We start from the raw sequence: 25009 nt of genomic DNA, 5'->3' as shown, positions 1-25009 counted from the left end.
GTAAATAGGGTCTACCCACAATTATATAAAAATCTGCAAATGGATAACTGCAGAATAAATGCATAACAACACAATTCATGAAGATGTATATATAGTTACATATTTGCATATACATTCAACTGAAAGAATTAGAGGGTTATTACCTGCTTGAAAGGGAGCATGGAAAGGACATTACTACATCTTGTGACTCCTAATAACAAGAGGACCCCCCTGGGACCTGGAGCAGTTGACATAAATTAGTGCAGCACTCAGACTGTTCTAATGTACACCAGGAGACAAAGATGCCCTCAAGTTACCTTTGTCTCCCATCTCTTCTATTACACTGAACACAGCTGGGGTAGATCAGAGGAATCGAAAAGTTTTCAAATATAGAGACAAGCAAACAAAATCCCCTTGCACAAAGAAAGACCCAGAAAGGAAACAATTTAAAAATGGCAGTGTTTATTTATTAGATAGAAGGTTTATGCTTCTTGAAAAAAATGTTTCAACAGAAATCCAGCAATTAGTGCATTCGCTTGCCTGTCTTCAAAGTCAGGGAGAAAAGATGATTTGGGATTTGATGATGTGACTTCACAACATTCCAACAATCACTTGTTAAGAAAATGCCACGTATCAACTAAAACAAAGATACACATCAAAATGGTATTAATGCTGCTTTTCTAACAAGATGCAAAGACTTTAAAATGATGCACTGTACTTTTAGCTTCCTCCCTTCAGCTTCCTGCCCTCCCAAACACAAAACTCCACACAATGCATCAACTATCCATGTGAAATGTATGTGCACCCTTGCAATCATATTTTATTTTCTGATACAACTCTGTTGAAAACTGCATGCAACGTTGCACAGCCTTGAGGTTGCAATCTCTTGCAAACTTCAAAGGCAGGCTCTATGCAGTTGTCTCTCAGATGTCTGAGATGGAATAGTTTAGTAAATAAATGCTATTTATTGGCACACCATATAAGGACAGAAGGAACGAAACTTTCTTTCCCATGAAATTGATTCTGCAGATGTTACTTTGCAAGCAATTTGGAACTTAACTCATCATTTTCAGTTGCTTTCCCCAACCCCACAGTTATACGAGGGCACATGCTTCTTTCAATGCAGTACTCTTGGCATTAGAAACCCCAGCTCCAAGCCTTTTTCTAAGGAAATTAAGCTTACTGAACAAACCAAAGATGGAGTCTTCTTCCTCCACTACATAAAGAATAGGAAAGGAGACCATTTTGATTTAAATGATAATGAAAAAGTAAATCTGCCTTTGGTCACTTTTTCTCAAGTCACTGTAGGGAATTATTTGGAAAAAACCCAAACCCACCAGAGTCACATTTCTTAATCTAAAAGTACTATGTCACCTTTTATCGAGTATGAGAAAATTATTAATAAAACTACTCATTGGGACTTATATGCGCTCTACTACACTCTTTTTCCCCTCAATGAGCAGTAGGATAGTCCATAAGATGTCCTTTAGACTTCTGTGAAATTACTCAATTTCTCTAATGCATTATTCAACAGGAGTAAGAACCTTAGGATCTCTCACTATTTAAGTGCTACCATTGTTCTCATGAAAAAAAAAGTTCTTAACTGATCCACATTGTCCTTTTGTTTAAAATGAAAGCCAAATTTCTGGCTAGACAAAGCCTTGGCTGGGATAATCTAGTTGGGGATGGTTCTGCTTTGAGCAGGGGGTTGGACTAGATGACTTCCTGAGGTCCCTTCCAACCCTCATTTTCTATGACTATGAAATTCACATAGCTGATTAGAGAAAAAGCAATCAATCTGTACCTTCTGTGGAAATAGGATCTCCATTCACAGGTGGTGGTGCCTACAAAAACAACACACAAAATATTAGATTTTAATTAAGGCTTCATATATGGAGTGCCCAAATACTAAGCTATTTTATCTTATGAAAGTCATCCTTGTTAGCACAAAAGAAACATACCACTGGCACCAATGGTGCCATTCCACCCTCATACACTTTGATTTTTCTTGCTATCTATGCAAGTTTCTCTTGCTCTAAGAAAAGAAGGCACAGACATATCAGTAACAAAGAATACCTGCAGCGAATAAAGATGATTTCTTTTTCTTCAGTGAAAAGGATCTTTTGGTTTGCAAACACCCATACCAAAAATATCTTTATAACAGTATTACTATGTTATTTAAGTTTCCTTGTAGCGGTACTGATCATTTATTTACAGCTTCCAAAAAAACTATACAGTTAAGCTGACAAATTTTATATAATAAATTATATATTGCATGTTGTTACCAATAACCATAATATAAGATTACAAATTCTACCAATTTAAATGAATAGATGTTAGGGGCTGGAAGGGACCTCTTGAGATCATCAGGTCCAGTCCCCCTGCTCTTGGGCAGGAAAGACTGCTGGGGTCAGATGACCCCAAAAAGGTGAGTGATCAGATGTTTTCTGAAGGTATCCAGAGTAGGTGATTGTACCACCTTTGACGGGAGTCTATGGTCACTTGAGTTGTAAAGAAGCGTTTCCTTATGTCTAATCTAAAGTGGCCTTCTAGCAACTTTTTACTGTTAGTCCTAGTCTTTCCCTGGGGAGCCCTGGTGAACAGATGTTCTCCCAGTCCCTGATATGTGCCCTTTATATATTGATAGGCTGCCACCAAGTCCCCTCTGAGTCTTCTCTTCTCCGGGGTGAACAGACCCATGTCTCTCAGCCTTTCATCATATGGCTTGCTCTCCATACCTCTAACCATACACGTAGCCCTCCTTTGGACCTCTCAAGCCTCTCCACATCCTTCCTGAAGTGTGGAGCTCAGAACTAGGCGCAGTACTCCAGCTGTGGCCCCCCCAAGACCGAGTAAAGCAGGAGGATGACATCCTTAGTCATGTTTGAGATGCACTGGTAGGTGCATGCCAGTATTTTGTTTGCTTTGCCGGCTAAGGCATTGCATTGGTGGCTCATGTTCATTCTACAGTCTTATCAAGACCCCCAGGTCTCTTTCGGTTGTGGTGCTAGTAAATGTAGCACTGCCGAGCCTGTCAGTATGTTGCAGGTTGTTTCTCCCCAGGTGGAGCACCTTATACTTCTTGGTGTTGAACATCATCAGGTTTTGATCTGTCCACCTTGCAAGCCTGTCCAGCCTGTATCCCCAGACTATCCTCCAGTGTGACCACAGTTCTCCATAATTTGGTGTCATCTGTGAACTTTGCTAGTCTGCTTTTAACACGCAAATCCAACTCATTAATGAATATGTTAAAAAGCACCGCTCCGAGTACTGAACCCTGAGGGATGCCACTGGTCATCACGTGCCGCGTTGACTCAGTTCCATCCAGTATATTACTCTCTGAGTCCTGCCTCAGAGCCAGTTTCCTAGCCACTGTTTAACTTAAATTAAACAATACTTTATTTAACTTAAAGTTAAAAGAACATAATAGATACTGAAAAAAAATTAATACATGAAACAATATCCAATAGAAAAAAAGAATAAAAAATGGAGGAACTTTATTTGATTTGATCTGGGAGTATACAGTGGAACAGGAGTGGCTGAACTCCATAACTCTTCTAGGTGCAAACCAAAATCCCTACACAGCCAACAGATGCAAGCTTTTGACGTACATGCCCAAAATCACTGTTCAGTTCATAGCACCTCAGGTTAAATAAAAAATTGTCATTGAATGACCTTGTAGAATACGGCAGGGTAGATTTGCACCTTCTCAGAATAAGCAATAAGAAAGAACTGAGGAAAGTCAAACATAGAAAATAAGACATGATTAACCAGCTAATCACATCTTAAGTAGTTACCCAGCCACATGTTAATGCAATTAATGGTGTGATAAAACAAGGACTAAGCCAATGTTACTATATAAAACATGTGTAATAACTTTATGGCTGGCTCCTATCACATCATTAACTGAATGCATGTCCAGGCTGATTGGGGCTCCCAGCTTCAGGGGCCCACTGGAATCAAGGGCCCCAGTGGGCCCCCAAGGCTGGAAGTCATGATCAGCTGCTGCCCCCAGTTACAGAGCTGCACTGGAGCCCTTGAAAAAGAGCAATGGCTGGGAGTAGATCTAAGCAGAAGCTTGCTACTTGCTGGTGCAGGGAGCCTGAAATCCTGATCATGCAGCCCAGGAGCCCTGCATGTGTGACATGGCAAGAAGTGTGATTTTGGCAACTGCACATCAGCTCTCATTGTGCCTTTAACTGCACATCTGACAGGGGCCTAATAGATAGAAAAAGGATATTTTTATTGAAATAATATTTATCTTTCTTTAGGAGATCCATTTAAATTACCTGGGAGCTGTACACGGCCATAAACCATAGTTTGGCCACCCCTGGGCTCTGTTTCCACTGTGGCTGGAGCCTACCAATGTCATAAAGGCTAGGGAAAGACATTCAAAAAGCCTGAGCCTGAATTGATTCAATCTTTGCAGGTTAGTTTAACCTGGCTAAGCTCAGTCACTTCGTAACTGCACAGACATGCAGGCACATTCCTACAGTGGCTCAGGCTAGAAGCTGGGGGACACTAGAGCAGTCCTCCCTTCCCTTCCACAGTACTGACCGGGGGGGGGGGGGCAGTTGGTGGGCCTAGCTAGGCCTTGCAGGATGCTCTTATTAGACCAGCAGGGAATTGATAACAGTGTTTATCACCCCTAACTCAATGTTTATTGCCCCATTAAGAAAACAACAGAGGGACATTACCAGCTACCTGTTGATTCTGCCTGTTGATTCAGCATGGACTGTAGCCAGCATGTGGTACGCTAGCTAATACATGGATACCTCTCCGCAAGGCAGAGGGGAGGGCGGAATTCCTATTTAGCAGGAAGTGAGGAGTGGGGCAGGGGAGCAAGTCTCTGCCGGAGCTACAGCTAGGGACCAGGGAGGCAGGGACAGCTCTGCTGTGGAGCAGATAGCCCCACCCAGCCCAGAGAGCATGCCAGGATGCTGGGGGAGTCTGGTTTATCTTAACCCAGCAAGGGGTCTGGGACAGACGTTACATAAACCAGCATCCAGATGCTTTCTGAAGTTTGAGCCAGATCAGTTAAGTCTGATACTACATTCAACCGGGTTTATCTCAAATCAGTTTCAGCCATTTTCAAACTGGTTTATGTGCACTAAACATCTGTTCTGTTACAGGTTTAAACCAGTTTCTGATCACTTAAACTGGTTTATGTGTAATGTCTGTCCCTAGCCAAATAGAATTCAAGTTAAATTAATGAAGTATCAACATTCCTCCAATGCCCTTCCTACCATTCTCCCCTACTTCACTTCAAGGACAGATAAGTGCTCTTGCAATTGATAATACTGACAGGGATAGAATATTAGAGTGTTTCAGCACAACACAGAGAACCAGGGGATAGGTCTCTGGACATGTACACAAGCTAGTATAGAAACAGGGAGGACACAACATAGAAAAAGCTTGCTTTCATAATGTTCATAGGGCAGAGATTTTGGGGGGGCGATATCTTTTATTGGACCAACTGTACAGTTGGAATAAAGTTAGACAAGCTTTTGAATACATGGCATTCTTCTTCAGGTCTGTAGAAGAAAACAAATACAGCAATTGTTAAGAACAGTGGGTACAGCTGTGAAATTGGAGGGGAGAGAAATTCCCTGGGGCAGCAGACAAGCAATTAGAAGAAAAGAAGCTTGATTACTGAGAGATCAAGACCTATCAAAAAGGAGGAGGGTCACTATAACTTGTAGTGCGTAGGAAGAATTTCAGGAACGAGGTAGATTATAGTGTGTCAAAATCAACATCAATGTTCAGTCCTTGGTGCCTAGGGCCCAGTCAGTTTTATGGATTTTTGTTCCTTAGCTCGCCTTGTAAAGGTATTTAGTAGATTTCCCTTTAAAATGAGGATAGAGAGGTCAGAAAGAGAGCAGCTGTTTTGTGAAAAATGTACTCCTACTGGTATATCTGCATCTCTGACCTTTATATTTTTTTTCTGTGATAGTTCTTTCAAATGCGTAGTTGCTGTTTAGCTTCACTCATGTAGTTATCACGAAGGCATTTGGTGCACTGCATCAGATATTAGGAAAGGCATGGTGGGATCCACAGATTCTGACGGATTTGTTGTCAGAGGTCTAGCAGTGGAGGTGTGTTGACAGATTAAGTATCTATTGTTAAGGCAAGGCTATGTCCCAGTTGATATCTGTTGAGCTTTAAGATGACCAGATGGGCAAGGTTAGGGGGCTGTCTGAAAGCCAGAAGCAGAGCAGCTAGAAATATTTAACTCAAGGTCTGATTTTTGTGGAGTATTTTTGTGTAGCTGTTTGATGATTCTTCTTATTGGTTGCAGTGTTGGGTGGTAGGTGACCATCAGGTACACAGTCACAGGCGGGTTTCTTTTTTTATTGTAACAGGTTACTGTGGAGTATTTGGGTGACTTTCAAAGATTCAGTCTATTTCTCTACCGGAGTGCCCTTGCTGTATGAAGGCAGATTAAAGGCAGGTCAAGTGGAAAACCCAAGTGTTCTCCTCAGAGCAAATGCAGTGGTATCGGATGGCCCAGCTGTAGATTACAGCTTTTTTGGCACATTTGGAATGATTCCTGGTTTTGTGGCATAAGTATGGTGGTCTGTGGGTTTTTGTATATGGTAGTCTGTAGGATGCCATCCTGAATGAGGATCATGGTGTCTAGAAATATGATGCTCGTGTAGGCGTATTTCAGACAGTTTGATGGAGGAGTGAAAATTGTGGAAGTCAATAAGCGAGTCCACATATTCAGTCGAGATGATAAATATCATCTATGTAATTCAGAAAAAGTGCAGGTTTGACAGTGTGGTTTTCTAGAAATTCCTCCTCCAGGTGGCTTATGAAAAGACTGATATATTGAAGGCCATCTTTCTGCCCACAGCTGCACCCATGGTTTGGAGGAAGTAGACTGTTGCAAGTGAAGCTGTTATGGGTGAGGGTGCAGTGGATGATTTGTGAAACATACCATTACATATCCAAGCATACTCCATATTCTTGTAGATATTTCAGGCAGGCAACTGTACCTTCATGCTGTGGGATGTGGATGGAAGTCTGGTATTCTCAGGGAGGTAACTGATGTTCTGGGTTCTGCTGAGGAACAATCTTGTGTTTGTAGGATCTTGCTGTTTGAGGGTACCAGAGTTGAATATGATGGGTGTGTTAGCATTACCTTGTGAATCTTTGGGAGCATAAAGAAAGTTCCTGGGGATAGCTGAGTTGAGGATAAGTGAAACTAGATTTTCCTGAAGCTGGTGTGAAAAAGATTCAACAATATTTTTCAATTCCAGAGCAAATCCGGGTGTTGGAGAAAGGTTGTTGTAGTCCTGGCTTTTGTCAAGAAATTTGCTGTTAGCTTCCTGAAACAGTTGTTCAGTGTGTGGCTGCATCTGCTGAGATACATCCAGTCTGATGTTTTATTATGGTCTGTTTTTTCAGTTGTTGGCAAGAGGGTTTTCAGAGGTGGTTGTGTCCTGGTTCTGGAAGTATTCTTTCAGGCAAAGTCTGGAGAAGAATTCTTCTAATTCTTCAAATATTAGTATCTTGTCAGTTTATTTTCTCTGGGCAGAAGGTCAGGCCTTTGGAGAATACAGATACTTCAGAGTGGGATTAGGGGGTGTTGTGATAAATTGCTTGTCTGCTACCTCTGGAAATTTGTCCCCCCTTCAATTTCACAGCTCAGCCCACTGTTCTTAAAAGTCACTGTGCTTGCTTTCTTTCTCAGACCCGAAGAAGGCCTTGCATTTGAAATCTTGTCTAACTTTATCCCAAATTAGTCCAATAAAAGTTATCACACCCCAAAAATCTTTACCTCTTGCATAATTCCTGGACCATCTTGGCTACAACACTACTATAATGCTCACTGTCAGACTAGGCTAAACGGAGGGCCTGGAAGCAGGTGGCAATTGTTTGGGCTAACTGCAGAGAAGACACAGCCTTAGAGACAGAACTTACAGCCGTCAGCAGCCTCAAAAAAGCAGAACTACATCATTCACACTCCATTCAAACTTAAAATGTTTCTTTCCAATTGTAAGGGTTAGGAAGCCTTACTTGTTATTAATATTTTAGTAACTCTGTAGAACAGTGATTCTCAACCAGAGTGTCATAGCAGCCTGGGTGCCTCAAGATCCTTTCAAGGCTGCCACGAGATACCACACAATGTTGGCACTGTTAGATTTACAAACATGATTCACATGATAAACCCAGAAATTTCAAATAGAAATCCATAGTTGTGGTCTTTCTGAATTCTTTGCAAAAGAAAAACTGCTGTTATTTTTCTGTAGTCAAAAAGGGGTAAAAGCTAAGAGGTGGCATTTTCCAAGGGCTGCTTCAAAAGTACCCAGGGGTGCTTTGAGCCTAAAAAGGTTGAGAACCACTGCTCTAGAGGTACTAAGGTCAGAATCCCATGGTACTAGATGCTATGCAAATACACAGCAAGAGACAGTTATTGCCATCTAAAAGCAGTAGTTCTCATTCGTTTCAGACTCATAACTTTTGTGAATTGATCAGCACCCTATTTCAAAAGTTAATTTATTTATTACAGTGCTAATCTCCTTGTAGAGAGGCCAGGTAGTGGGAGTAGGGGAAAAGCCAGGCAGGAAAGAGCCTGAGCCTGCATTTATCTCCTTGCAGCTCATGACACCCTTCAAAAGATCTTGTGGCACTCCAAGGTGCCCTAGCACCCTGGTTGAGAATCAACGATCTAAAAAGATAAAGCAAGCTGGAATAGGCAAAAGCAGTACTGTTATTTCCGTTATACAGGGAGAATTCAGAGAGACTGACTTGCCCAAGGTCATACAGAAAGCCTGCAGCAGTCAGGGGGGTAGGTTGTAGCCATTCTGGTCTAAGGACACAAGCAGACTGGGTTCTTTGAATAAATCCGATATCTTTTATTAGACCAACTCAAATAGTTGGAAATTTTTTTAATCTATTTGAGTTGGTCTAATATCTTTTATTAGACCAACTCAAAAAGTTGGAAATTTCTCCAAATATTTGAGTTGGTCTAATAAAAGATATCAGATTTACCCAAAGAACCTAGTCTGCAGCAGAGTCTTCATGTCACTTCCCTTTTCAACAAGCGTTGAAGACTTTTTTTTTTTTTTCCAAAATCTGTGTTTGTACCATGCCAGCCACATAAATATGTTACACCAGGCTGGGCATCTAACAGTTCTGCTCTGGAACCCAGTGTCTCAAAAAGAAACTGAATTTGGGCCTGATAGCAAAAACGCCACTTTACCCAGAAATAGTGAAAGCAAGCCCAATGCAAAGAAATGGACGCTCTCTTTACTACATAATCCTTTTCACTGGAGACTGAGAAAAAAGAACCTTTTGTTTCATACTAGCTACCAAACAGACAATCCTGCCTAAGTGGAAATGTCTCAGTAAAAAAAAAAAAAAAAAAAAGCCGGTTAAAGAGTTTCTCAGTCCAACTTTGCATTATTATAAACATGACAGAAAATGCACCATTCGCTTGCTTTTTACATGTTCTCAGGAGGATGATAATCATTTTCCTCTCTTTCAAAAGATATGTCTACCAACAAAGTCTTTTCTTGCACATTTTCTTTCCAGCACTATAGGGGAAGAAAGATGCAATATGTCTGAGAAACACTGCTCTACAAAACATATATAGTTCTTCTTGGAGGTTTTCCAGCTGCAAAAAAAAAGTTTTTAAGCAGGCTTCCTTGTAGACTGAATGAGCAATCGGTTCTTGGGATTAATGTTAAACAAAGGTTTGGCTGTCCTCGTCAGTCTAACAGATGGCAACACTTAAAAAGGCTGAAGTAAACAGTACGTTTTAGCCTTGACAGTCAGCTACAAGTTTCATTCCAACCCAGTCTAATTCTCAGCATGAACCAACACTGGAGCTGAGAAAAAGATAATATAATTTTAAGAAATCAGGAAGCACCAGCACCTTCCACTGTTATGGAGTGTTAACAACTCTGGTGTGGGTCTCGCTACTGGATGCCAGGGTAATACTAGGTATTTAAAATGTTCTATAGTTCTATAGAGGACCTCTGCTGATTGCACTGTACCAATTTTAGATTCAGAACCTTATCAACAGCAGTAAAATTATTCCTGATTTATATTAACACAAGTGGAACTGTCCTGAAACTAAGGAGACACAACAGAGAAGGGTGAAGCTGAGTTTGAAGGAATGCTCAACAAAAATAAACCGTCAACAGAAACTAGAAACATACCTGTTTCTGGTAGTTCATGTCCGCTACTTCAGAGGGGGACAGAAACCACCTACGAATGCACCCTAAAGGGCAATCACAGTACAAAAATTCCCCAATATTGACTAGTTGTTTGGTTCCCAAACACAGCTTTTACAAAAACTGAAGAAGTTGCTAGAATCCAATACCCTAAATCAGGAGTGTCAAACTTGCTGGATCCCTGGACCACAGTGCTCTTGGGCTGCAAGATCTACCTCCAGTGGTAAGGCAAGCATCATTAGGGAGCAGTGGGGGTTAACGCAACCACCACTTGCCCTACTATCAGTGTACCTAACAAGGTCCTATACCCCAGATTTCACTGACAGGCTCTGCCCTCATTTATATTACTCCAAGCCCTGTGGACTGGATGCCATGGCACTGCAGGCTGGATCTTTGACACTTCTAAATAATGCTGAAGGTCATTGAGGCTACTTGTGCAATTAGAGGGTACCCAGTAAGGAATAAGGATACTGGAAACTAATTTCCGTATAAACAATTGTATATCCAGGACTCACTAGCGGTAAGGACTTTAACATTTGTTCTGAGGCATGGAGTAGGTGGCAATATTCGATAAAAAAACTTTACTGCATCAGACCATAGGTCCGCCTTGCCAAGTATCCTGTACCACAAAGGGGCAGAGAGTAGGTGCTGAAAGGGAGAGTGAACTCAGTATGACAAGTTCTTCTGAAGCACAACTCATTCGACCTCTAAGTCAAGATTCCAGTGCATCAGTGGTGCTCAAACTATTGGCCCTGGGAGCCAGATGAGTGTGTTGGGGCCAGTTCGCAGGATGGACAGGACCCTGTGTGCCAGGAATGGACCCCACAAAGCCTTGGCCCCGACTCAGGCTCTATAGCCCCCAGCTGCCCCTGCTCAGCCCTGTATTCTGGGATCCAGGCCCGTGTGCTGGGATTGGGCCTTGGGGCCCATCTCACCATCCAGCACTGTGCGCCAGAATCAGGTCTAAGGGCCCATATCACCCACACATGGCCCCATATCCTAGGACTAGTCCTTGAGGCGCTGTTTCCACACACCAAATCGGGCCCTGGGATGCCAACCCTTCACAGCTTCGTGCACCAGGATTTGGCCCTGGGGTCCCATGTCACCCCACCTGGCCCCACATGCCAGGATTGGGCGCTGAGGCCCCATAAACTGGGAGCAGGCTTCATGCCACCCCTACCTGGCCCCATGTGGCTAATCTAGCACCCAGGGCCACAGTGTCTAGCCCACAGGGCTCCCCAAAGATCTGAAAATTTGGCAGAAGGGGAGTAGTGCCACCACTTCTCTGCTGCCAAATTTTCAGACCTGTGGGGAGCCCCGTGCACTGCAGGACACAACCCTGGAGACTGGATATAGCCTGCAGGCTGGGGGTTGAGAACCCCTGCACTCTATCATATAGTATCTGCATTCCTATCTGGAAGCAAATGGAAAGAAAGAAAAATAATAAGGAAAATGATTCTTTGTAGTTCTAACTTTTTTTTAAATTATCAGGTACACGTAGCTAATGCTTGAAACACCACAGACATTAAGATGCTGCAGCCAACCCCTAAATACCATCAGTTTCAACTTGCCAGAGCTGAATGATTGAGAAACTAATTAGGCCATGCAGCACATTGGAAACAGTACCTGCATCACCTCTAGAATTCCATTTTTTTCTTTCTAGACAGTCTTAAAAGCAATACTGTTTTTTATTTCAAGTTGTGTTTGATTAGAAATTGTGCACATTAAAAATACTACTTAAAATATACTGTGAATTTTACTTGCGGATAAATATATGTGGAATAACTGATCTATCCTAGATAAACAAAAATATTAAAAGAAAAAAAAATTCAAAGAAACAGGATCTGTGGAGAGTTTTAGGTTATTCTGACAGAATGAAATGCCACAAAGAAATAGTGAAAACCTGCAATAAAAAGAAAGATAAAAATGAGAATAGGAAAAATTACTGATTAATTCGAATTGTAGCTTTTGAAATCACCAAGTTTTACAAATCTTAAAACCTGGAGAAGGATTTCCAGTGAAATGTAAAAACAAATAACCAAATATAGAATGAGTTATTTTTCAACAAATATTTGCCTGGAATCTTTCAAATTCAAACAGTGTAGTATAAAAGATTTCAAAGTCTTTTAAGTTCAAAATTAGTGTGCGTCACAACCTGAATTTCTAGTTGTACTTTAAATATGTGTAAATAAAAATTACTGTAGTTTCTCCGACACACAGGACCCACATGTTTCCATGGTTAAACGTGACTATCAGCAAACACGACTGGGAATTAATAATGTAAGTACTAAAATAAACATTCCTTTAGTGTCTGCACTAAAATTTACAATCCTGCTAATTATCATGCGCTAAAATACATCTAAACACTCAAATCTGGAATGCAAAAAGTAACCAAACAGATTAGCAAAAAGTTTGATTCTGAAATGTCTTCAAGCTTTAGCTTACTTTCTCGTGAGTAACAAAGGTTTATTTGCTTGCTATACAAAATTCCTAAGACTATTAGTTTAAATTTTAGATGCACAAAAACTAAGTTCCATGTAGTGTTTCCCATAGACTATAGGGGAAACACAGCCATATAACAAACCGGCACCTTGTTATATTTAATCCTCAGATAACACTGAGTTCATTTTTAATTGCTTATCTCAGGTGCCTTACCATACACAGCCATTACAGGAAAATCTATTAGATCACAGTAGCTGAACAAAATAGGAGTATTTGAACAGAACCTCAGTAAGGACACTAGTTTATGCTTCATTGATATCTCATTACTGGTATAAGCCATTGAAGATTTAAGCCTGTTTCTTCAAAGTGAACAATAATAATAATAATAAAAATGGAGTTAGCTGACGAAGAAGCCTCTGAAAGTACAAAGGAGAGTATTCTGAACCTTGGTTTAAAGAAGCCCAAGGTCTCATCTGACACCTGCACTTGCACAATTGCCATTAATTGTGAAAATGAGGCAAGCGAGTGCATTAATGACTAGCCAGCCACGTACACAGCTGTGTGCATGTGCAGAATACCCAGTGTGTTCCTGCAGCCATGGCAACAGCACAAACAAGTGTCAGCGAAAGTGTACTTAAAAAATTAGGCACTTCATATTTCCTTTTCTCTGGTTTGGTTCTAGTCTCAAAAACAAACTATTTACATGGAATAAATTCTCCTCTAATGGCTTTTGCACATGGTAACATCAAACCTGCAAGACATTCTTCTAGTTCAGATAGGGAACTTCTGTGTTTGAATTTTACATTAATTTGCAGAATAAGACAGCCATTCTTTAAAAAAGCATGAATAAAAAAGCACTTCCCCCTTTCTTGTACAGCGATCTATTTAATTATGCAAGTAGGCAAACAAAGGATCCCCTTAGTGATTATGGGAGTACAGTCAGGCTAGTCAATGAGTTTTAGCACTGGGTGGTAACTCATGGCAACAGGGCAGACTGGGAAGACAGCAGGCTAAGATACAAATAGCAGTCCATCTTGCTATTCAGTATCAAAAGAAACAGCACCATAGAAAAAAAATCAGTGAAACGGTAATGAACCTGCCAGAAAACACAATTTGAACACTGCAGTGAAAAGGTTTATATTATAATGGTAACATTTCTCCCATAATCTTTGTACTCTTCCTTTTATATTGAAGCATGCAGCGACCTTGTTTGCCCATGTTATTTTCATTCCGCATTTCTGGATCCTTTGCTTGCCTTACACTTTTAAAAAAATTAAAAGTTGCATCCAAAGCTTGTTGTCCTTACTGATTGTACAATTAATCTGGCATCCTCTTCGCTGCAACAAAAGGGGCTGCCACACACCAGAACATTTGTGCTGGAAAACAAAATTAATAAGGAGGTTATTAACTATTGGAAACATTCAAAAAACTAAAACATGCCTGTGATAACTGTGGTCTGCAAAGAACTCAACAGTTTCTGGCTACCAAGAAATGAGGCTGTCAAAGATGAAGTGGGAGCTATTGCTTCATCCATTTAGTATTCTACATTGCTTCTGCCCTTAAAGGATCCCAAAGTTTTGAAAGAGACAGACACATCACACAGACAACTGTGGGACAGAGGGTGTTACATGCTGGCTGCAGAGGAGAAAATTTAACTGAAGACAGAGGACAAGCTTCTGCCCTTACAAAACTGTTACACAGAGAGGACAGAAAATATGGGCCAAGGTCTCTGATGGTATAAATGGATGATATTCTACCAAAGTTCAATGGAGACACATCCTTCACTGAGACTGAATTTTGCTGTTAAGGTCTCATCTGAATTGTATACTGTCATCTACATGTAATTCAATTCTTCAAGCTGAAGCTGTTATTTTAATTATTTTTAAAGTATGTGAATATGTAGTTTAGATGCCTCAAATGATTAAAGTGAGCCTGGATACCATCTTGTATTCTTGTAGTGCAACAGCACAGCTACCAAGTTGTCCAGCTGCTATACAGAGCTGTACAATCAGCTCTACAGAAGGGAGAGAATGTTTTGTCTCTCAGGGAAACATGAGAGAAGACCATGGGTATCTAAACAGGTCTTCTGCCTACGCTTTTGCACAACATATTTGGTTAGAGCAGTGCTAGAAAAGCACTGGCAAAACTCACACATTATAGGTACAGTGCTGCCTGTATTCCATTGCAACGTCTGCTTAATACTTGCCTGAACTACAGCCACTATGCACCCTTCACGAATTCCAACTGAATCTTTGCACTCCGTGATTTATGTTGTACCAGCTCCCTCTGCCACGTCATAGGACTGGGCATATCCCATGCAACGTCCTGGCAAACAGCTAAACGATTCGTTATGCCTATGCTTTCATTTTGTTTTATTGTGTTGATTTTATTTAATAGTAGGACATTTAGCATACTGTATTTATCCGAAACCAAGACAACCTTGAATTTATGATGACCCTCCCCATAATTAGATTCTATATATGGAAAATTTATAAATGTTATCATTTTCCATGTATAGAATTTAATTATTGGAAGATCATCTTAAATTCATCCCCACCACCACTGCAGCAGGGAAGCAGTAGAAGGGGAGCAGGCTCTGGGGGTCAAGTGGTGGGGAAGGGGGAAGGGGGCAGGCAGTGGGAGAACTGTGGAAGGCAACCAGTAGGGGGGCAGGTGGTAGGGTGCAGGTAGTGTGGAGGCAGTGGGGAAGAGAGGAGGCAGCTTGTCCCTTGCCCTGCCCCCCACCCGCTTACCCCCGCTCCCTTGTTCCTGCCCCCACCTCCCATCTTCTGCCCCCCTGCAGCCTTGGACCCCTGTCCCTGCAACTTCTCTCCCTTATGCCACCCTCCCACCCCCACTGCTTACCCTTGCTCTGAAATTGAGTAAATATGGTATTATAAAGGGTTGATTGCACACTGGTTTGATGCCCATTGCTTTAGGTCAAAGTACGGACCAATAAGCAATAACATAGTTACGCTGAGATGTACAGTACACCTTTCCACTTGAGTTTTCTTTACAAAGTTAATGGGAGGCATGCAGTTGCAATGTAAACCATCAGATACAGCTACAGAGTCAACCTATTATAAAAAAGCAATACATCTTTTTTGTTTGCTTTTGTTTTTAGTTTTACCAATTTTTTAGACTGTATTTAAACAAAGGATGTTAAACAAAACTCTCATTATGAGAAAAAAATGTCACTTAACAAGGATCACATCTGGCCAATGACCAACTCTTAAGGAAATCACCTCCACACCAAATTACGTCCAGCTTCCTCTCAGGGCAGGCCTATACAAGGGTAGGGCAGGAAGGGCAGAGGCTGGAAGAACTGGGTTCAATTCCAGGCTCTGTCATAGACTTCCAGTGTGACTTTAGGCACCTCAGTCACCCTGTCCCTAAAAGGGAGGTAATACTTAAAAAGGCCATCCTTAAATTAGCCAATAAGCTCTTCGTGGTAGGAACTGGTTTACAGTATAGATGCATAGGCACCTACTACATGCAGTCTACATGCAGGTAAAGACTTGAGGTATTATTGAAACATCTAAATATAATAACAGTACTAAAGGTAATGAATAAATAATGGGCAGATGATTTGTTAGAACTGTGTCATAGAGACTCTCTCAGACATGTTCCCAACCCAAAAAACATTTTGAGGAGTACAGAAAAATAAGGATTTCAAAGGTATGAATCTATGTGACAGCTTGTTGACATTTCAGAACAGCAGATGATCATAAGTACACAATGGGAGTTTAATGACAAAATAAGAGACGTAACTAATACCATATTTATTCAAATATAATATGACCATGATTATATGACAACCCCCATAATAAATAGATTCTATTTATGGAAAATTCATAATTGTGATATAATTTTCCAGGTAAAGAATCAAATTGTTAGAGGTTTGTCTTCAATTTGTCCACCTCTCATTGCTACAGCAGGGAAAAGAAATCTGGGGAGTCAGGTAGCCCCTTTGCCCTCTACCCTCCCCCACCCTAACTTCTTTCCCCTCCCTTACTATCAGACCCTGCTCTCCCTGAACACATGGAAGTAGGGAACAAATTTGAAAAAAATTACCTTGAAATAAACATAGCTGTAGCAATTTGCACGTAGTACCCATTGACTTAAGTTCACCCAGAAATTATGTATTTTATCTTTCTTGAAACTGCTGCAAGTTTTAGCATAGATACTCCATGAATATATTTTAAAGCAGCGGTTTGGCACCTACTTATATAAAGTACAAACTATGCATATTAATCGAAAAGCAAAAAGCTCATGATTTACTACATAGTTCATTGGGCTGGGCCCTACCGGTCAATAGGATCTCAAGCCATGGTAACCCCCCAACTTAGCACTTTTTATTATGTGTGTGTACTCCAAAAAGCCTCCACAAAGGATCCATGTGTTAATTAACCCACACCTCATGACTGGCACCAGGTATTCTTGTCATGAGTTCTGGGATCCTCCAAAACTTTATATGCAGATGAGGTGCAGGACAATCTGGTCTGATTTCACCTCATGGAGGGCAGAGCCACCCTAATCATATGTGACAGGCTGAGAAATGGCCTGACAGAGGGATTCTGGGTAAACTTTGGGGCTCCATTTGGTGAGGTTTGCCACACATTTAAAGCTAGTGAAGAAACAGGAATCATTGGAAGTGTATAAGAAAAGGCGCAGCTTAGCTGTGGGAGTGATAAAGAATTTGCAATGCATGCAGTGTAGTGGTTCACCATGACTTGGAAAAGACTTGGCACTAAGGGAAACTGTGCTCAATGGACAGTACCATATGGCTTACTCAGATAGGCTGCACTAACATATCCTTGTGGTAGGTTCCCATCGGCACGTTTGCCCAATATAGGCCATATACTTTATAGTTGCGCTTAGCACTGGGTGCATTTAATTAACTTCATAGTTGGTTCCCATTACTGAGTACACGCTGCTTTTACCAGCAGTTCAAAGACAGGCAATATATTTAATGTGGTTCCCTTATATGCAAATGTAAGATGAGGGGCTTTTCTCTGCTTTGCTGATTTAGGGGAAAAACCTGTTTTATATTTGAGTAAATACAGTATATATTTCATTGGTTTTTGTAACTAAATTCCTTATTTTTAATTTTTTTTTTAATTTCACTGTACAGCTTTATATCATTATAAATGGCTACTACCACTATGCCAATTATCTTTTTACTTAAAGTGAAAAAAGGTCTTTTTAGCAATGTATTCAGCAACTACATCTGAATTATTACAAATTTATGAAATATACATTAAAAGAAATTCAAAATTATCAGTATTTTGCAGAAACTAAAACACTAACAGACTACAAAAAGTTTTTTGACGCTATCACTAAAGTTACATTATAACTCATTCACATAACTTCTGTAATCAATATCTTTTTTATGTACAGTTACTATACAAACAATTATGCATTTGAGTTCTGTAAAAACAAAAATGCAACTGTCACTTCAAAACAAAAATCTAAGTGTTCATACACAGATGCTGCATAGAGGATACCATCAGAATGAAAACAGTATAAACCAAGATAGTTTATACTGGACACTTACCATTTTATAGCACCTCCATCCGCCTTTTTATGAAGCAAAGCTTTCCAGTATTCGTGCGTAGATTTAATAATTTCTATAGCAAACTCCTAGTTTATATCAAGAAAAAAGTTTTATGATTTAAAAGGATATCACATTTTTAAAAATCCCAAAGAACTAGTTTATTAAAAATGCAATTTCATATGGTACAACTTCCAGAACTTTAATGAGGCCTCAGAGGAGACCCCTAAAATAATACATCGCAACAGCAAAAATAATCCTCACTACCCATCAAGTATATCCAAATTCCCTTTTTGATAAGCAGCTAGAAACAATCAGGAGAATCTATGAAAAAAAAATGAAATCTGTGTGTATCTACAAAAATTTTTAAAAGTTCAGGATGTCACATGTGGGCCTACAGTAGAAGAAATGCTGCATGTCACATGAGAAATAATACATGAGCCTGTAATGAAAGACTGTTTTGTAATGTATGAGTTAAGGTTGCACATTAAGGTCAGAGTTAAGGTTGCACGTTTAGCATTAAATTGACATTTCCCTACTTTACGACTGCCTGAGGTGTATCCATACTGCTTCAAAATACTGTGTGTAGGCTAAGGTATTTAGGGAATATTATAACCCTGGTCTCCAACAATTTTGGCCACAGCCTTGTTCATGCCTTACCAGGTAAGAACTGCAAATGCAGAATATTCAGAAGGGCAGTCAATGGGAGAGCTTGGAGCAGAACTTTTGATTGAGCCTTGCAGCTTTCTAAACATATTCACTAAGCTAAAATATATTTTTAGTGAGAAGAGCAGGAGAAGGAAATGTTTTAACCACAGGAACCTAGGAAGTTGTCTGCATCAGTTAAAGGAATTTTAGAGCTCACACAGCTTGTTGCAAAACTAAACTAACTAACTTACATAGAGGCCAGTGTGTATAATTCTTAGCCAAAAAACTCTACAACAGTGATTCTTAACCAGGGTGCCCACCCTCAGGTGCCCTGAGATCCTTTCAAGGGTGATGCACAATGCCAGTGATGAGAGGTGTGCAAACATGATGCACAGGATAAAGCCAGAGATTTCAAATAGGAATTTATAGCATAAAAACCTTCTGACCTGCTGTAGTTTGTCTGAGTTCTTTGCAACAGAAGTATTGCTCTATCATTTTTCTGTAGTAAAAAACACATGAAAACTAAGAACTAGAATTTTCCAAAAGGTGCCTTAAGTCTAATATGATTGAGAATTGCTGCTCTACCAGGTGTTCCTGGTAAGTAATTTTTAAAATATCAAATAAAACCATATTTTCTCTGGAAAAGTTCACACAGCATCTTTAGAGTGTACTATTTCCCAGCTTGTCATCCTTTCAAACACTGGCCATTTTAAAAACAAACAGTTAACTCATAGGAATTTTCCCCCCTAAAAACAGGAATATTTTTTCAGCCTTCAAGTAAAAAAATGCTGAAATATTTTTACTCAAAATTAACAAAAAATAAATAAATTAAACTTTGGGCAGCTACCAAGTATGAAAAAACATGTAACATATTTCTTTTTTTGAAATATACAGCCTTGCAAATATGTCAAGAAAAAACAACAGCCTAGATTTAAAAGAAAAAATGTATTCACCATCTTGTTTACTAGGACAAAAATAATGAAAAATATGGTTCCAGTCCTCCAAAATAATATGCATGTATAGAACGCCCTTACAGTGTAACTTAATGTTTTACACGTGTTTAAAAAAATATTTCCTTGGGTTATAATGAAATTTGCAACACTGGTTAGTCACCTACATTTATAAAAGATAAGACCTTTTCAAAATTCTCCCTGCTATATGGATTAAGATTTTCATCTTGCAAAAATAAGAAAAAAGTAAGCAAATACAAAGTTTGATGATAAATCCCTAACTCCATATACTATATTTAAAGACCACTGACACAGCATTATTCCATTATGAGCTCCACATACAGCATTCTCACTTCCTGGTAGGCAACTCCAAAAATTCTATGATATATCATTCATAAAACACACAGGCTACCAAGATGCATCTTTAAGTCACCTTGTCCTTAAACTCTCCATTAAAAGCAAACTGATTTTCCGGTTTTCCATCTGGGACCTTATATAATTGGAACCAGTCAACTGTAGCTTCAAGATAACCTGGCTTGTGCTTCCGGACATCATCAATATCTGTAGGTATTAAAAAAAAAAAGTATCACATTTTTGCTCATAATTTTGGTCACATCTGTTTTTAAGGCTTGTAAAATATTTGCAAGCAATTTGATTTCATTCAATATTTTCAAACTCATCAGGGAATCTCATAGTCTTATATCAGCTACTCGTAGTTGCTATTTTATGATACCACCACCACACTAAATAAGTAAACCAGCTGCCTCCTGATCTTTAATAATTAAGACCCAAAAGGCCAATAAATAAAAAGACCGCCTTAGACAAAAGGAGAAGAAAAATCTGTATTTATATCCTCTCCCATTTTAGTAGGTACCTCATATGATACACAGATTTCTTTGTAAGATTTATTTTCCAGCAACTGCATCAGGCCTTTCTGATTAAGGAATAAAATTAAATTAGCACGTTAAAGAAGAGACATGCCTGATGTAGGAAAGAAAACCTAAAAAAAAGTAAATAAGGATCATAGCACACATTACCTCTGGATTTGGCCCATTAGGTACAAGAAGGGTAAATGTAATAAGCAGTAAGTGTCAAGTATTCTCAAAAGGGGTACTATTTCTTTGCAATGATGAGCAAATTCTACCATTTCCTCCACAGGTACAGACCACCTGGCAGCAGAATTAATGAGATCCAACTGCACAAGAAAGAGGCAGAGCACGAAGGAGAATGCATGTCTTCTGCAGGGCATCCTTCCATGGAAGAGCACGTGATGATGGGTTTCAGAAGGAAGTGAATGCAAGCCAGAAATGAACAGCCCACCTCTGTTTGGATCCTTCAATCCTGTCAACTCTCACCCTCTTTGCTAAGGGGTATACTAGGACCATGGATGTTTTGTCACTCCTCTCCTGACAGCTACCTCCTAGACTCACCTCTGGACTCCAAATGGCACAGACATGCTTATTGTCACAGAATAAGTTTAACATTTTCTCACAAATGAAATCATTAGCATGTTGTTTCTTAACCTAGCCTGACCTGAAATCCCATTCCAGAACCATTATGCAAACATAAAGATTTGAGATGGATTTTACCTTAAACTGAAAATATTTTTTCAGGCAATATTTTCCTCCTGCAATATATGTCTTTCAGCAACAAGTCCAAAATAAAGGAGTCAAAAATAAGTTGCAAACACCAGTTTTAATTAAAAAAAAATAAATACCTGTGTCATTAAATTTAATACAGCCCAAGCTCTGAGGGTAATTTTTTTTTTAAGAATTACAGTTCTTTATAAGGGAAGACATGCTGCAGACTGCATTTTGACTGATCTGTGTGTGTGGTTTCTTGCTTTATTTTGTTGTTTCCTATAGTTCAAAATATAGGAAAAGGAAAATCTCAAAAGTCATAACAACACAGAAATTTGGCTTTTTTCCAGAACACTTCCTCTTACGGTGTCATTAGCTTTGCACCTGCAATGGCATTCTGATTCACAATCACGTGCTTACATACAAGTCTTCAATGGCAAGGAAAGTGCTATGTACCTACATTCAACTCCTTTCTTAGTGACACTGTCATAGTGATTTTACTGTGCACAAAGGCAAAGAGGATTTCAAAACTAAATGTGTGTGTCCCACACTTGTGCACAGTGTGGACTACATAGAGCCCACCTGCACTCTTGTTTGCAATTATGCGGCCTTTCATGGCATTTTACTTTTGAACATTACAACCCACTGTTTATATGGCAAAGTATTACATTTGAACCATCTGTAACATAATCAGGATTTTTTCAAAAAAGCTATTCACACTGTACACTCTACTTTTGCTTATTCTATGCTCACCCAATAGAATTAGGAGCTGCATTTCACTGGATCCTGTGGCTGTATTGCTTCATAACGTATGACTCCCTACTGTTTGATCCCATTCTCCTCCCTATTCTCTGCAGCCTTATCATTCTCCCCCTATGCATATATTCTACTGTTACTTGCTTCCTTTTCCCATCCTGTTTCCAGGCCACCTTATTGCTTTCCCTCCCCCACCATTTCCAGGGTGTATTGCCTACCTTCTTCATTCCCTTCTTGTTTGTACATATCTCATCCAGCATTGGTGGAACTACAGCCCCAACAATGATTCTGGATTCACTCCCTGCATCATCTCCTCTCTCCCTTATGGAACTGTGGGATGCAATTACAGAGTTATTTAGGAACCTACAGATGGGTACAGGCTTCTTGTAGAGCCTAAAGAGGAACCTAATCTCTGGTTGCCTAAGTATCTTTGTAAAATTGATCTAACCTTTAACATGAGGCTCTAGACTGGTCTCCTGCTGTTTCAAGCTCCACTAACAAGCTGCAGAGGAGAAGGAATGCTACCACTATGTGACTGTGTAGCTCTCCATACACAGACTACCACCCAATAGTCCATGAATGACAGCATCAGAGCAGACCTAATTTAGGAGACTAAATACTTGCAGTTATTCTACAGGCAACACTGATGTCCACTAGCTTGTATCTGAAAGTCTGTATCACCAGTTTCTAAACTTGACTGGCTCTTGTATCTTCCTCCTTAAAAAAGTTTCAAGTACCACAAAGTCTGCTTTTTTTCTGCCGGCATATTTTAGGCCTTCACAGGCCTCAGTGTTTATAGACTCAGAGTGAAATCATGTTCTAATCTGGCTGCTGGACATCTGCCTGGGTGAAAATAATGGGAAGATGGAGTTTGGCAGGGGTAGCCTGAGTGATAGGGCTGTGCTACATGTTCAAATTTAAGTTGGAGAGAAACCAGCGGTAACAGTTGTTACACATTTTCAAATGCTAGCTTTATAGTGGGTTGGCCCTTTTTATACCCAGATAGTCATTTTTATCATGTTATAATTACTTTGCACGTGAATTAACTAGTTAATTCTGTAATATATAGCATGTAGCAGGAGCCTTAAAGTCAGAAGCTGCTAAGGTTAGGCTGAAAGCAGACATTCTGGGTAAAATGCAGAGAGGCTTTGGGAACGGACAAGTGTATGTGTGTTAGAGGGCAAAGAAGGGAAAAAAGATGGGGGAGTCTTATTGGAAAATGAGTCTTTTTCAGAGCACCAGACAGCTTCAGCTCCAAGTCTTCCATATTTGTCACTAGCTCCCTCTGAGACAGCAAGCACTGCCACTCCTGGAGACTCTCTGAAGAGTCTGCATTGGTGCCTGAATTCACAATACTTCCCTTCCTGTGCTCCCCCCTGCACTCCCTCCCACTAAGCTAAGATACTCTAAAGCCCTCCTTCTTGGCAGTGTGCTACAATTTGTGTAAGCTTTCTATGTCCTCCAAGTATCTCTAGTTCTTGAATTCACTCACTCCTTTCACCTGGTTCAAGGGCCCCTAGCCATCTTTGCTGCATCTGTATCATGATCCAAACGGGTTCCCAGGTCACTAAGTTTCGCTTTTGTTTCCAGTTCCCCTACTTGGGAACCTCTCTCGATTCAACATTCCCACTAAATTCTCCAATCCAGCTATTTGCACTTTCCTTCTCTCCTCTCCTTTGGGAGTAACATAACAGGTAAATGGTTGCAAATTAGGAAGGTAGATACCTGAATAGTACTTGGCTCCATTCCCTGCTCCTCCTCCTCCCCCCTTCCCACCCCTTGCTTCTGCTAATACTGAAAATACCAGTTTCCCTTAAAGGGGAACACATCATAGAACAGATTTTGGCTACTTCCTGGATCCCATTATTCCTTAAAAGGAACAGACCACCATACCCATGTGTACTACTTCCAAAAAGCTCACAAACCATGTTTGGGGAAGCCCTAGACTAGATCAACTGACAAATGCACATTATGGGAATATGATAGTATTCACTGCATCTGTGAAGGGGACAAGATGCTTGTTTGATTCCCTTTTCCAAATCTTTTTTCTAAGAGGGCATGGACAAACATATGTTTTAGCCACTTTAAACCGGGGTGGGAAGCTGCTGCTTGGGAGCATGCTGCAGCTGTTATGCTGTCCCTGTTATAGCTGCATAATTCTGTAAATATAAAGTGAGCTAACTCAAATTAGCAGTGGCCCTGAATGAAGCAGGGTTCAAGTGGTACCACTACTAAATCATACAAACATAACAGCTCATACAGTATCACATGATAACAATGCAATTGTTACATCATTTATACTCTTTGCTACTCTTTATTAAGGATCTCACGGTCTCTAATTACAGAATACCAAAATAATTTTAAAATTATAATTCCTGTAACCACACCATGTTTTATTCTGCCGGAGGAAAGTGTGACTAAAGCCCACGCTGGGCTTAAGAGCCCACTCAGCCTCGGGCTTAAGAAAACCTTGATCAGTCCTCACCAACTCCTTCTGGGGAGGCACCACAGATGAGCTCAGAAGGAAAGCTCATTAACAGTGTATCCAAAGCTAAGAGAACACTAGCCATGTGAAGACTGGATTGAAAATATGGAAAAGGAGGAGGAGGAATCCTCAAGAGCTTTCACGAGGAACAAAAGAACAGGTATTTGTAGGAGGTGCAGTGATTTAAAGCACTAATTCCAGAGAAGTCTGGTTTCACACCTGCACGAGGACAGAAGCAAACAGGAGTTGGATGAGCTCAGCCTCCTCCACATCAGAGTCATAGGGACAACATGCTGGCCTTAGAGATGTGCACAGTAAGGCTGAAATTAAAAAAACTATGCTTGTGTGTGAACAGCAAATGTGTGGCCTAGTAAAAAAATTTCTTTGTTTATCTCTGTTGTCAAAGTCTGCTCAGAGAGGTCAAGGATGGG

At 40.2% G+C, this 25009-nt stretch overlaps 1 protein-coding gene across 2 annotated transcripts in view; it reads right to left on the bottom strand.

Annotated features, from left to right (window-relative positions):
* Positions 1-424: 424 nt before the first annotated feature.
* The window catches only part of PPA2 (inorganic pyrophosphatase 2), a 62232-nt gene continuing 37647 nt past the window's right edge, over positions 425-25009 (bottom strand). For both annotated transcript variants that reach the window (XM_006264022.4, XM_059722144.1), the window contains 5 exons: positions 20191-20318; positions 18163-18248; positions 13912-13981; positions 1784-1823; positions 425-616 (listed from right to left, as the gene is read on the bottom strand). In XM_006264022.4, coding sequence (XP_006264084.4) covers positions 588-616; positions 1784-1823; positions 13912-13981; positions 18163-18248; positions 20191-20318 — 353 coding nt within the window. In that variant the 3' untranslated portion in view covers positions 425-587. The remainder of the gene's footprint in view (positions 617-1783; positions 1824-13911; positions 13982-18162; positions 18249-20190; positions 20319-25009) is intronic.

This window comes from Alligator mississippiensis, chromosome 2 (assembly GCF_030867095.1).
Source record: "Alligator mississippiensis isolate rAllMis1 chromosome 2, rAllMis1, whole genome shotgun sequence".
Classification (NCBI taxonomy): domain Eukaryota; kingdom Metazoa; phylum Chordata; order Crocodylia; family Alligatoridae; genus Alligator; species Alligator mississippiensis.
The sequence above is the reverse complement of the archived record's forward strand: the minus strand, read 5'-3'. Positions and strand labels throughout refer to the sequence as shown.